General features: G+C 34.8%; 1 protein-coding gene across 11 annotated transcripts in view; it reads right to left on the bottom strand.

The window, feature by feature from the left end:
* The window catches only part of ESRRG (estrogen related receptor gamma), a 696148-nt gene that overhangs the window by 49859 nt on the left and 631576 nt on the right, over nucleotides 1-14713 (bottom strand). For 10 of the 11 annotated variants that reach the window (XM_069066032.1, XM_069066031.1, XM_069066035.1 and 7 more), the window contains 2 exons: nucleotides 10156-10266; nucleotides 6461-6643 (listed from right to left, as the gene is read on the bottom strand). In XM_069066032.1, the coding sequence (XP_068922133.1) occupies nucleotides 6461-6643; nucleotides 10156-10266 (294 nt within the window). The remainder of the gene's footprint in view (nucleotides 1-6460; nucleotides 6644-10155; nucleotides 10267-14713) is intronic. The other variant, XM_069066036.1, reaches the window with a different exon arrangement.

Below are 14713 nucleotides of genomic sequence, written 5' to 3'. Positions count from 1 at the left end.
ACAGTATGCTTGAGGTAAAGATCCAATATTGTACAAGTTGGATTTTATAAGGAATAGTGTCTAATATTTGCAATCTTGTCAAATATTTTCAAGAACAACGAAATAGTTAGTAACAGAAGTTCTGTGCTTGACTATAGAGAACTTACCAGCCACATCTATTACCAAAATAAATCACAAGGGTATTTTGTGAAGAAAACATCTTTCCCTTGCTTAAACTGTGTATTTTCAAATTATCCTATATTACATAGAAAAATGTTTCTCTAATGCTTGAAGTCTCCAGCTGCCAAACAATTTATATCTCTTTCCTGTCCTCTTTGTTTTTCAGCCATTTTCCCTGAATGTCAAAGTCAATTTAGTGCATTTCACTTTGCTGAATAAATCAGAGGCGAAATCCTTGCTAAAAGTGAAAATTTGATTTGCTAAAAGGAGCTTAGGGCAACTATTAATCAATATATCCAGAGTGTCAACGCCAAGGCCATGATAGACATGCATTCATTTGGAGATTGGTTGAGGCAGATAAAGGGGGACGCAGGGGAGAAAGTGCAACCAGACCATGGGAGGGATATATTAGGGTTGAAGAGAGGGTCAATAGGGAGTAAAGAGGGAAAGGAAACACACTGTAATCTGTGAAGGTTGGCCTTAAATATCATAAAAGAGGTTGCCTCAATTCTTCTAAATATGCTAAAAATATTTTTGACTTGGGACTTAAATATAAAACAAATTGGGATGGCTTTCATTTTATACTTTTCTCCAAGGATGTAATAGTCATTTAACTTCATGAAAAAGTCCTGAGAGGTAGTTAAACATGAAAGAAAATACTTAATTTTGTAGATAGTATGACCAAGGCAAAAGAAAGGGGAAAGAAATTATTGGACTTAAATCTGTATGGGTACCACTGATTTGTTCATGGGTTGGAGACCCGGGTGGAGAAATAGGAGGCAGGAGGGAGAAGGGAAGAGAAGAATAGGAAAGAACTGGTGGTTTTGGCCATCATGACGCTACTCAATTAATTTATCACCAGATAGTGAAACTGAGTAAGATATTTTAAGGACCATAATCCAATTATTTGATTCAATTAAAAAAATTAATTTCTAGGTTCAAGGAACTCTCTGAGCACTTGAGATGCAACAAAAATAAATAAAAGCCTCTAACTTCAATGAGTTAACATTCTACCACCTTTACTGAATATGGCTTAACAAGTATTATGAACTGGCCTGATAATTAAATTTAGTTAATAAAGGTTTGGAGTGCTGCATGTTAATCTGATTCCCACTTCTAACACGAAGGTACTAAAACAGACTTAAACCAGAACAAGTTCCACACAGAGAAGGAAAACCTTGTTCCCAAGAAAATGAAGAACCTATTGGTACTTTGATTCCTAGCTAAGGATAAATCAGTTGCCATATATAATTTCACACAAGACATAGCAAAGAAAAATATAAGCATGGAGATATAAAAGCTTGTTTGTTAAGTACATGTGTTTAATCAAATGTTTTTTGAATGCCTACTAAGTGCTAGACCCAGTATCGTTTATCTGGTTAGACTAATCTATACTGAATCATGTTCACTGTTTAGTAGACAAACTAGCATAACACTCTATTGCTATCACACACATACATGGGCCTTTGCATTCGATGTATACTGCTGAAAACATTCCAAGTGATTATTTCCACCACATTCTTTATGCTTTTTCTCCATGTCATTATCACACAGAGTGGTGCTACCAGAAGTTCATGATGAGGAAAGGGCATTTTAAAAAATGACAACTCTGCAGCAAATCATGTTCTTGTTCAGTTTTAGAATGTTAAACTGTACCCAGGAGAGCTGCTTTAGAAAGGAAACCTTAAATATTGTGCTCTACAAAGAGTGTGCTGAAGCAATAATGTTTCATAAAACATTAACATTAGCACTAAAATATTCAAAACATTCCTGGATTTGCTCCATCAGAACTTATACCCTGGTGTAGCACAAGTTTTTATCCATAGTTTTTAAACAGCTTTGTCATTTCTGGTAAAGTCTGAGCACTTATGATGGGAAGCTAACCAACCACTTTTAGAAAGAATAAGGTAATTTACTGTTCTTGCCCACATTTTTTTGCATGTAAAGTGGACAAGGTTGATTTCTATAATTCAACCAATGTTTTTCACATGTACACATTTCTAAAGAAATATTTAAGTGCAACGTTGTATTTAAAAACAAACCTGGGTGTTTCTGGACCCTACTAAGGAGAAGCAAATACAGTAAAATAATCTTCCCTTTCCCCCTAAATATCAGAGATATATTTATATTATAAAACTGGTGAGCAAGTATTCACAAGTAGTAATCAGACTTCAGCAAAATTCTACCCCTTACTGGACAAAAGACTGTTTAATCTGTCATATTCAAAAGACACACATGACCCTGCAACTCTTGCAAAAAGGGAAAGGAAAAAATTTCCCATGTGAACTGTTTGTTCCTCTAATACCTAATATTCTTTTCAAGAACAGTATGGAGCAGGATCCATAAATATATTTAAGCCACTTATATAGGTCAGCTAATATGGGTGATGTCTTTCCAAACATCATATGAAGCAGCATCAGCATCTGACTAAGCACCTTTAGCATTCTGCTAACGAAGTTACGGTACATAAGAATATTTTAATCTGGCACAAAGAACAATAATAGATCTGACTGCTGGGCCGATAATCTTCTTATCACACCCTGTGAAACCTAGCTCTAATATTTGACTGAGCCTCCATTACTAGGCAGCCCGTTCTCAAAAGGCCAACAATGGAAAGAGAATGAAGTGCAATGTGCAAGTACCTCCATATCTACATAAAAGAGATTAGAGGCGACAGCGTTCCATTTTACAGCTCAATCATATTGTGTTAGCATGCGCTTATCCGAGCGCGGACGAAATTGAAAGAGAAATAAAAAAAAGAGTCAGGCAGATAGGAACCAGAAAAGCGAGGCATGAGCAATTTCCAAGGATATAAAAGGATGCTAATGGCGGGGCCCTGTCATTCTTAAGAAGGGCTATTAGGGCACCATCATCTGTTCTTGTGCCCTTACACTCCTCTAACTAAAGTCAAGCATTTCCTAATGCCATTTTGATCTTTTTCTTCTTGAGATAAGGCATGGTCATGTTTCATAACAACACACTTTCCATTTATTTGATTTATTAACGCAAGTCAACTAATTCCATAGACTGATAAAAGCCATTCCTTCCACTATAGTCTTTTATTCATTTCTTTACTTTTTTATTTGGCAAAATCAGACTATGAAGTTTTTATGCCTAAGAGTTGAGAAGAGCTCTAGAATTTACCTTTGGAGCTGAGCTTAATTTTCAATTGAGCCATGAATTATGAAACCAGGAAAGAAGAAGAATAAGAAAAAAGATGGAGTTTGCAATTTTCTGAGACTTATAGCAACAATCTTGAACTTTATACTGAGAAAATTTAAGCGGATATAAGAGTTGAGTTTTGAGTTTGTATATTAAGTTGCAAACAGACTTAAATTCTGATTCTATCCCAATTATTGGGACATTTACCCTATTTTTATCACAGTTCAACTTTTTAATCAAGGTATATGTATAAATGTGTATGAATGCATAAGTAAAATAGATATATAACACACTTTCACTTTTACATCTCTATAATACTTTATTTTCTTGAACATCCCCTAATGTGCCATTGGTTTTGACCAGTGCCTTGAACTGTAGTGTGACATATAACCCTTGCGCTCAATTCAAGGAAGTCATACTCCTTCAACTAAAAAAATATCCTATGAATTTCAGCAATGGCTGTGCTATAACAGAAAAGCTCTAGAATTAACAGTCAAGAAAACCACATTATAGAGGCTGTGTTCTCACAATTCATCAACTATGTGACTGGGAAAATCATTTAATCTGTTAGGCCCTTAGTGCCTTCAACTTTCAAAACCAAGAAATTAAATTACTTTTTGTCTATAATCCCATTCAGCTCTAATAGTATATCTTTATTTTTCAATTAAAGGGAATTCTTGTTTTGTTACCTTGAAATTTTATGACCCCTTTAGCAATAACTCAGGACATCCTGAAAATATAGCAAAATCACAGTTGGAGACCATAAATCTTGAATCTATCAATAATTCCCTCACAATTCTCCACAAGTACCAGTCTCTGGCTCAAAATCAGCAGCATTTACTCACGGTTAATGTAATCTCTATTTCCAACCCCCATTCTTCTTTGTCACCAACCCTTTACAGCAGAGGTATGAAAATCACAAGCTGTTGGAGTGGAGTCGCAACCAGATTAAAATGTAACTGGGAAATGTTTCAGCAAAAAAAGTTTTTAAATGCCATACAACACAAACAATGCTAATTTGTGGTTTTCTATGTCAGCATGTGTCCATTTCTATATAAATTTGATATCACCATTGCAGAAGAGAACAGAACCTTTCCTCAAAGTTCATTTTTTTTTATCATCTGAAAACAAAAGGAAACTTCTTTTTATTATTTTTCACTTAATTCAGAAGGAACAGAGATTTTCAGATGGCTTTCTACTAAACCTACAGGACAACAAATGTGTGATTTAATTTTGTTTCTGCCATTAAACTGACTTTTCAATGTTTACTAAGCGGGACTATCTTTCACATATTTTTGCATACCTAAAATTGACAACAGTGTGTGGCACCTAAAAGATTCTTAATAAATGCTTACTGACTATTAAACATTTGGGTTCTTTTGTCATTATATCACCACAGACTATAACCAAATGATGATCTTACCTTCTCTTCTGACTTCAGCGCAGCTGATGAAGATTCTCAGTGAAAAAAACAACCCCCAAACAAAAGCCAAATCCCAAAACTTCTTTACTGTCTCTCATCTCCAAATTATTTTACAAGTAGGCCTTACGTGATTAGCCATAGTTCAGCATTTGATAGGTTTCTCTTTTGTCATGGGGGTCTCAATGACTTAAGAGATTCATCAAATTTTTCTTTCTTTCTTGTATGAAAGCCACGGATAGGCAATTTCAAAACAAATGGCTGAGCCGTCTCGTACCTGAAATCTCATCCAGATCCTACATTTAATAATCCTGAAGGTAGTATCATCAAAAGAGAGCAAACTCTGAAGTTCACCTATTTAACTAGTTTTGACTTAATTTGGGGTGCTTTATTAGCAAACAGTGTAAGACAAAGTAGCTGGTATAATACAGAGTGATGTTTAAATTAGTCTACAATTTGCTTGGGCTCATCTAGAACTACACTGAACAAAGCCATTCAGAAATGTCAGCTGTGTTCCTAACCACTGTAACAAATTGTTGCCTGAATGCTGCACACCTAATGACTTCAAATTAGCTTCACTGCGATATTGCCTGACAGTTCGTTACGACTGTTAGCAACATAGCTGGCGTATCATGACCAATAAATTGGTTTCAGTGTGGGCTGGGAAAGGGACTTCCATCAATTTGATTAAAGAAATTACTGTAGCATTCAAAGCATAAAGACAAACTAGTTTAAGGAGACAGAAATAAGTTAACTGTACCAGAAAAACATTGCTCATGATTCAAAAGCTTGTTTATAAACCATTTGTGGTACAAAGTTCAAGGGAAAAAAAAGACCGTTTGGGTCCAATATTGACTATCTTTGAAATTGTAATTATATGCTTTTCTACTGAAGTAACGGGATGCTTTTCATGTAAGAAAAATTGGGAAATTTAAATTTTTTCAATTCTCAAATAACATCAAATGTTTACATAATTCTTTACCAATTAAGGATGTCGTTCCATAAATGGTAATGCTTGTAGAAACTAAATATTTCATCAGCAAACCAGAACCCTGAGCATGTGTGTGTGTGCAAGTGTATATGTCTGTGTGTGTGTGTGAGAGAGAGGGAGAGAATGCTCAGTACAGATGGCCCAGATAATGAAAGAGGGTAAAATCCAAGTTATTGCTATAAAATAGCAACCTTTTTTGAAATAGAAAGTGGCTAGGTTCAATAACTCCAAATTCTATGTTAAAGAAATTTCTAAATGCTATTTTCCTTTTTTGTTATATGCTACAAAACTTTCTAACAGAAAAAAATAAAGGCATTTAATCAACATAAAATGAAGTTGGTATAAATGTATCAAAGTATTTTAGCAAAATGGCAAAAGTTCTTAGATAAAAAACCATCAAAAAAGGTCTGAACATTCATAATTTTTTATCTTTAAAAGAAAGTGATCAAATACAAATAGTTTCAAAAATTAATAATTGCATGATATTGTATGAGTTCTGAAAGAATCACCGGGAATCTTCTTTCTTTTTATATCATTAAAAGTCTAAAAATGGAAATTTTGAACATGCATACCTATGGATCAACATGAATAAATATACCAATCAGTAGACTGCACAATCTTTTTCAAAGGTTAGAAGATTCTTTTGTTTTTGAAAAGAGTTTGAAAAGTCAGAAGTGAGGATTTTGCCTGGTTCTCTTTTTTCATTAGGTTTTACTGTTGTTTTGTACCTGGAATATGCTTAGCCCATCCAATGATGACCACCAGTTCTCTGTCAGCCAGGTCACAGAGGGTAGTGAGAGCTTTGATGTCACTGTCTGGAACAGTAGGGTCAGGCATGGCATAGATCTTCTCCGGTTCAGCCACCAGCAAATGTGAGACAATCTTGTTATCTGCAGGAACGGACCAGAGCACTACAACATCACTAGTAGTATCATCCTCTTTTTTCTCAACCATAAAATATTCTGTTTTCCTAAACTAACAGTGAATATGGCATTTGTTTACAAGTATTCACATTAATTTGGAAAATATATTTCTTCTAAGCAGAGTTCAACATCACCCAATCAAAAACTGTGCCAATCAATAAGGAATGGAATAAAACCAATTCTTGGTTTTCTTGCTGAAGAATGAGATTCTGTGTCTTATAATAAAATTATTTCTTGCAAATAGGTAAGAAGAAAGTGCTGTCTTATACATGGTTTCATTATCAAGAGACTGTTATACCATGGGGGTTGAGAATTCTAATATTTTTAAAGGAATGGTCAAAAGCAAACCAATAAAAATCAATGATATAATGTGGGGTAGAGGTGACTGCCCATGAAAATCATAGATACCAAAGTCATTAATTGTCTTAATTCCTATAAAAAGGGCAAAGGTCATAGCCCTTCTCCCAGGCTGAATGACTGATTATATATAACCTCATCTCTGTGAGATGCACTAGATAGGAGACTGGTTTTCCCCGTATCATAACTCCCCCCTGAAAACACACACACACGCACATTTTCCAAATAGAGCCAATACCAAAAAAATTCTCCTTAAATGTACACTTGTTTCTTCGGTTCTGGCGTCTATATCATTAATTCTTTTAAGCTCTTCTTTTGTCTAATATTCTCTCTCTCCTTCATATTTGTGCATTTGAAAGTTGTGATATGTGTTTAAAAAAATCCTACATAAAATAGACCAGAGCCAAATGGAAAGCATCACATCAAATGTGTTTTATTGCTTTGGGGCATGTGAGAGTTTATAGAAGGGGTTGTAAAGCCTTGCTAACTGAATAATTTCTGGCTGGCCCCATTTTCATTCCCTGTGAGAACCCCAGCATCTTTTCCATGTGTGGTTTTTACATTGATTTCAAAGGAGATATGAATGGGTCAGAAAAAAACATGGATATTTGATTATTATTGCCTTAACTGAAAGCCTTAGCATAACTAACATTTATAAACATTTTGTTTTGAAATAAAAAGGACGCCCATTATTTTTCATTTTACTGAAAACATATACTTTTCCTAAAGTGAAGGAATATATATATTTACTTAAGCTACCACATCCTCCCTCTGCCACATAAATAAAAGGCAGAATTTCCAAATTCATATGCATCTTTTCTTAGTCATGACAGTGCAAATCATCATAAATATGGACATCACCAGGAATATATTTAAAGAAGGAAACATTTAAGGAACACTAGGAACCTAGTTAAGGTTTGAAAGAACCTTCTGTTCTCCAATACATGTTTTTCTTTGTTTTTCCATCCCCCCACCCTATAATGTAAGGAAAATAGTATTCTGTTTGAGTTACTGATTTTATAGAGAAAACTGGTTGTTTTCAGATGATGTAGGGACATACTATGTATTTTCAATTATATTTGGAAAATTCTTGCTTTAATTGTTCTGCCAATATAATATGAAATCTTTGGGCAGGTTATTATATTCTGTATATTAGGGGAAAATAAGCAAATGGTAAAAAAGTAGAGTGGATGAAATTCTAATCATTTCATTAGAAGGAAAAACACTAATTCTATCAAAGGACACTTACACTGAAGGGATAGAGAAATTTAGTTTGTGTTTAAAAAGACCCATCATTCAGAAAATTGAATAGCCATGAGCACTGTTTCTAGGTAAATCTTATTTAATGTTTCCTAATTAGAATCAATAGAACCCAATTTTCATTCCTGTGCCTTTGTACTGCATAAACGATCAGTCAGGGTCCAGAAAATCTCCCAGGCTACTTTCTCAACAAAACAGATTCCCTGTCTCTTGACACTTATCTGACACAATCTGAAAATTAAGTTTTATAAATGTTTGTTACAAAAACACACTAATTGGATGAACTAAGGAAAATTAACATACAGGCCTTTAGATAATGAGTAATGATTTATTCGAAGGGTAGTTTATTTCAGACAAATGGGGCTGGCTGAAATTGCTATAAGCTTCTTAAAGGTATTGCATCCCATTACTTCCCAGGATTCTCAGCATTGCACAAGGATCCTGGGAAATTCCCTTATGATTCTGATTTTAACATGAGCACATGTTAATTTTTCTTTCGGAAGGGAAACTATCAATGGTTTTTAAGTGCATGTGAACATAAAATAAATGAGAAATAGAAAATCTGTACAATACTGACTCCAGGAAACCTAGAGCTGTAATTAAACTAAGCATTAGCATTTATTAAATTTTATTGTATTATCAGAAAGTTTTTATTATAATGCATAAAATCTGCTTAATGCAGCCCCAGAATATATTTACAGAATACTAACAGCTTATAGAAGCTGAAGAAAAGATGCCAGATTGGACAATTGAAGGTATAATGAACATAATGTTTTTTGGAAAGGCATAAGGAAACTATGCCATATGTTCACTTAAGGTACAGTTTCGTGTAAAACTGGTTGTTTTTTTCTTCTGCCATGGCTAAAATGCCTTTCTGTTTATAAATCGAGGTCTGTTTTATTGCTCCAAAAACCTGCAGATTCTCCCTAGTAAAATGCACAGTAGTGACCCCTCCTGGAGGCTACTGAGTTTGAAGGAAATATTAGGGAGTGGGGAAAGAAGGGAGGAGATGGGGGTTTGTAAAAAGGCTTGAATATGATGGTTTAACTGTGACAACTTAACAGAATTCTATTATCAACTCTCAAAGCATTCTATGACTTACAGGAATTTGGACTTGGCATCCCCAAACTTCAGATGTGTTACACTAATTCAATTAATGTATTTTTCAGAAAAATGAAAAAGTTATTGCATTCAATCTATATGGAAGTTACTTTCATTAATGATAATAAAAATAAAAAGAATAGAGTTTGCCTTTTAGTAATGTACCAAAAACACTGTAAATTGCAAGCTGGAATTATAAAATCATGGGCTCTTTTCAAATAATCCATAGTGCCCATCTGGGCATTTTAAGTGGAACTGGCAACCTATGCTTGTTATTAGTGGGGCACATTTTTGTTTTAATCTTTTGGTAGCTACTGTGTTAACCTTCTATATCTCCAAATTAATGAGGCCCCTAATGTATTTTCATTGGGATGTTGAGCAGTAAAACTATTTCGTTAGTGAAAACTACAAAAATCACTTTCTTGTGAAATCTGAAACCAGCAACTCCAATGAACTAATGACCACAGTATGGTTCATTTTATGTACCACTGAAAATAAAGACAACCTGTAAATGTAAAATTTGCACTGCATAAACTGTGTATTAACATGCTTTAAAAACAAAACTGGAAAAGGTGAAAAATTCACAAAGCTTTTGACAAAAAAACTGCAATTAGTGAGGTTTTATTTCGCTAACCCTAATATCTTTATCACAAACCCACTAGTAACAAATGCCATGATCCCTATACACACAGAAGTACTACAGGCAGTGGTGTGGGCTAACGTACTCAACCAAAAGAAAAGCATCTGCATGCTGGGAATTCCCAAATATCTGAGGTACTTACATGGCTTTTTGGCTGGCTGAACCAGCTGAGGGTTCAGATATGGGCTGTTCTCTGCATCTATTCTGCGTTTGTACTTCTGACGACCTCCGCGGACTCTATCAAGACGCACCCCTAATGCAAGAAGGAGAGAGACTCTGTTATACTACTGAGGTGGTCAGTGATCTGGCATAACTACACAGTGAGGAGAAATACATAGTGAGACTTAGGGCTTAGGGGACATTGGAAGTTACAAAGGAAAAAGATGGTAGCAGAGATCCACCAAAAGACTGGAGCTGTTTCCTACTGTAATGGAAATGCAAATTTCAAGATCTTCCCCACCCCTAGGCTAAAGTGCACCTGGAGCCTGGGGTGGGAGGCTTGTTTTTCAGTAGATACTTTTTGATTGGGCAGTGAGTCAATAAGGTTGTTACATTCTCAGAGCCAGGAGAAGGCTATATAAGCCCTGATGTGAGGCTTTGTTTTGGGGCTCACTTTGAGAAGTGTTCTGTGATTTGATCAGATGAGACTCTGGGAAGCCATTGTTGAGAGCCCCCCGACTTTGAAAAACCCAGATGTTGATTTGGCATGGATGTAATGGTTGGACAGTTTGGAAACCTGTCTGTTTCTCTGTCTTGATAATTCTATCTGTATACTCTGAAGTTCGGGGTGCTGACCTTTTTCTCCTGAACTAGGTAAACGATACATATTTGACTGATTAAAGTAAGCTTGTTAACCCATTTTGAGTTGCTTTTCTTTATCAAAGCAGATCCAAGAACCTGTGTTGGCAGCCACCCTGGGGACGCTTGGGGTGCTTGCTGCTACACCCACCAACACAGTAACTATGATCTGGCAATGGGATGTGGGAGACTAGAAAGTTACATTTTTTATATCAAAGTAAATTGTCGATTGACATTAGAATTTTTAGTTTCTTGAAGTTGTTGTGCTGATATAGACTACACATAACAATCTCTACCATCTCTGCAAACCATAGGTACATACATGACAAATGTAAACAATAAGACAGGTCAGACATGGAAAATTTTGAGAGGCCCTGAGATAATCAACCATTATTGCCCTAAGATTCCTACCAGCCATTTGTTAAAAACAAACAAACCTGAACATTACTAATACTGTCTGCTACTAAAATATGAAAATCACAGAGAAAAGAAACATTATCTATATATTGGAGCAAATAACTTAAAACAGACTCCATTCTAACATAGAATTGAATGGAAAAGAGACTCTTGACAAGGATAAGGATTCCATCTATGATTTCATTGGGAAAGGGATTTCCTGAATGTGGGAACTCCCTCTGATACTCAGGTTGGGAGATTCTTGGCAACTTAGGGTCTTACAGAGTTCCTTACTTCATTGAAAAGTTAAGTGACTTCCCTAGGTAACACACAGCTAAGCATGCGTCCGAGGTGAGACTTAAACTCTGTCTTTGTGCCTCCAAGGATGATTCCCTATTCACTAGGCCAAAGTATCTTATTGCTTTTCATCAAACAGCGGAAAAAGAGAACACTGGACCCTAGGGGTTTAAGGAGGGAGTTGCTAAAGGGAGTGAGGTGACATAAAGGTATGGAAAATGGAAGAACAATCTTGGAATTAATTGAATTGAATATCAAGATCTTTCTTTACTAAATCATTGACCTGTTTCAGGCATGTATCAATGAAAATACAAAGTGCAAAGTATTGAAGAATTCAACGTGGCCAATTGAAATTCACACTGGTGTTATAGGGAAACACAAAGATCAAATTATTAGGTTATCAAAAGGCAAAAAGTTTTCAAATGTATCTAGCAAGCAAACATTCTGGTAAGGCAAGACACAAACTTGGATAAAGACTAGATAAAACAAGCAGTGTGATTTTATCAGAGAACAATTAAATGAAATCACCACAGTATTTTTAGGGGATAAGTTTAGCAAATAGTAAAGTTAACATGAAACTAGAATTTTACAGCATAATTTATCTTCTGAAAGAAATACTCAACAGGCAAAAAGTGTTGCTATATCCTAAAGATATTATTCTTAGTGATGAAACAGCTAACTAAATGATCACTGCCAAACATTTTGGGCCCAGGATCTTACCTTAAATTCTTACCCTAACCCTTTTTACATTAAACTTCAGCATCCTCCTTTTTGTCCCCAAAATGTTCTTTCTAAGTTTTATCTTTCCAACTTCCTCATTTCCAAAAGCTACTCCTTTTGATTCAGCTTGTTTTTATGAATTCTGAAAGGGAGTATTAATGTCATATCTATTTGATAGACAGTTAAATCTTTTGGGTACTAAAGGGTTTTCTACAAATCTAGATGATACTACAAAAATAATTTATATGTTCTAGGTGTTCTGAACCCCATGATGCTTTTATTCTCTACTCTCCAACTACTGGTACTTCTACCTGCCTGGAAAACTGGACTCCATTCCTGGTTTCCTGAATTTGGATATGTAAACGTTTTGCCTGATTGTGCCAGGCTGAGGAGTCCTTGCAATCACTTTGCCATGCTCTTCCAGGTTCCTTCCACCTCCTTTTCAAGTACTCCATTAGAATGTAAACTCCTTGAGAATCTGCCTTTTGCCCAGACAGAAACAAATTTTTTTTGCATCGGGTGCTTTCTACATGGCTTGTGTTGGGTTGTCCTGTAAACTATTTCAACCAAAGGAATTGGGGAAAGTTTCAGGTATGGTCCTTCAAAATGATGGTATAAGTAAAAAACATCATTGTCATAAGGATTATTTAGGAATTAATTCAGATATGGTCACTACACATGTGTACATATGAAATAAAAAATATCAGCTCTTTCAGTTCTATCCATAAAAACACTATCATGAGGGCAAAATAAAGAACTCATCACCAGGTTAAGTTTTAGAAAGGTTAAATGTGGTTTCTATAGTTTCAATGAAAAGAATCAAAACAGAATCTTATAAATCATGGAGTTATCATCATGCTCATCAACCCCTCACCAGAACCTTGGATTCTGTCCCTGGAATGGCAGGCTCAGATGTTAAGTTTTAGTCTTGTGAGGCCTGGAGATGGGATTTCGTGCTATTTCCTGCCTATTTCCATAGCACAACACTCATTTCATCATTGTCGTCCCCCTTTCACTAAAACATACGACTCTTGGGGACGCCAGTTCTGAGTGCTTGCACTTTACTGGCCCAGAAGCTGGTCTCCATGTGACTTCCTAGCTATACCATGCCATTGGGTACCTCTTCCTTAATAGCTCTCCTTTATATATTGTATTTCCCCATTAGACAGCTATCTCTTTGAGGACAGAGACTCTTTTACTTATTTCTTTTGCATCCCAATCCTTTAGCAAAGTTCATGCCCACATCAAAAATATACCAATATGATCTTTATGATTGATATTTATGATCTATATTGAAACTCATCTTGAGAATCCTCAATGTCACTTGAAACAAGCTATTATGTGAATACATTATGATAATGCAAAAATTATAACTTCATAAGTGACAATTAGTTCTAATAAACGAATATATCTTTCAAATATTTCTGAGAATTAACTTTTTATTTTGTTTATAATTTTTTAGGTAAAACTAAAGTTGATCTTACCTGTACTTTTGAACAATGCTTAATCTTTCTTCAAATTATGGTAAAACTAAATGGGTGAGACTATTTGCAAACAGGCATACAAATGTGTACACTATTTTTTTAAAATTTTTTCCTTGATTGTATTCTGAACTCAAGAAATAAAACAAGCATTTCTATAATGTAGCAGAATATAAGAAAAGATTGTACATGAAAATGCATATCTATCATGCTATTCCTTTTAAATATATAATAAAGTTCTCATGTAATTTTTGCTGTTCCTAAATTCCAGTTTTAACAAGCTCCTGCAGAAAAGCAAAAACAATGTATAGATTATGATAAAATGTTTTAAAATGTTCAAATAAATGTAACCAAAAAAACCATGAGAAGAAACCACATATCGAATTATGAAAAAAAGTCTTACCAAGTATTTAAAGAAGTTATAAAGTAAACTGCATAATTGAGATATAATCCTCCTTCTATTCAAGAATAGATTTCTGAGATAAAGGAAATATTGCAGAGGACACAAGTGTGTTTAAACAGAGAGTAAGGGAACTGAATCTTAAAATAAATATAAATCTATCATGATATACAATATTATACTTCATATTTTCACAGGCATATATATATTTAAGCAATCCTTTCTTTTCAATGGAAAACAAGTTCAGATGAAATATTCAAAGAAGAAAAAAGTGAAGAAAAACACAAATCATCTTAGGATAAAATAGCAGATATGGGTAACTGGTCAAATGTTCTACTAAATTAAGGAAGTATTCCTAGTCTCTGAGGTTTTTTTTTTCCTTTTATGTATTACAATATGGATGAACGAGTATTAAGTTATTACAGCTTGGAGATCCTTTTAGTCTCAAAAACATGAATGAGGATGATTCAGTTAAAGGGATAATATTTCCTAACTTCCCACATTGCAGTCTTTCTGGCTAGACATACCTATTTGTTCAGTTTTGAGAAATTCAGATATAGTTCTCTCTCTCTCTCTCTCTCTCTCTCTCTCTCTCTCTCTCTCTCTCT

Source organism: Petaurus breviceps, unplaced genomic scaffold (assembly GCF_028583685.1).
Source record: "Petaurus breviceps papuanus isolate PSGF00001 unplaced genomic scaffold, PetGlider_PUasm1.0 90702, whole genome shotgun sequence".
Classification (NCBI taxonomy): Eukaryota; Metazoa; Chordata; class Mammalia; order Diprotodontia; family Petauridae; genus Petaurus; species Petaurus breviceps.
This window is presented reverse-complemented; position numbering and strand designations above follow the sequence as displayed.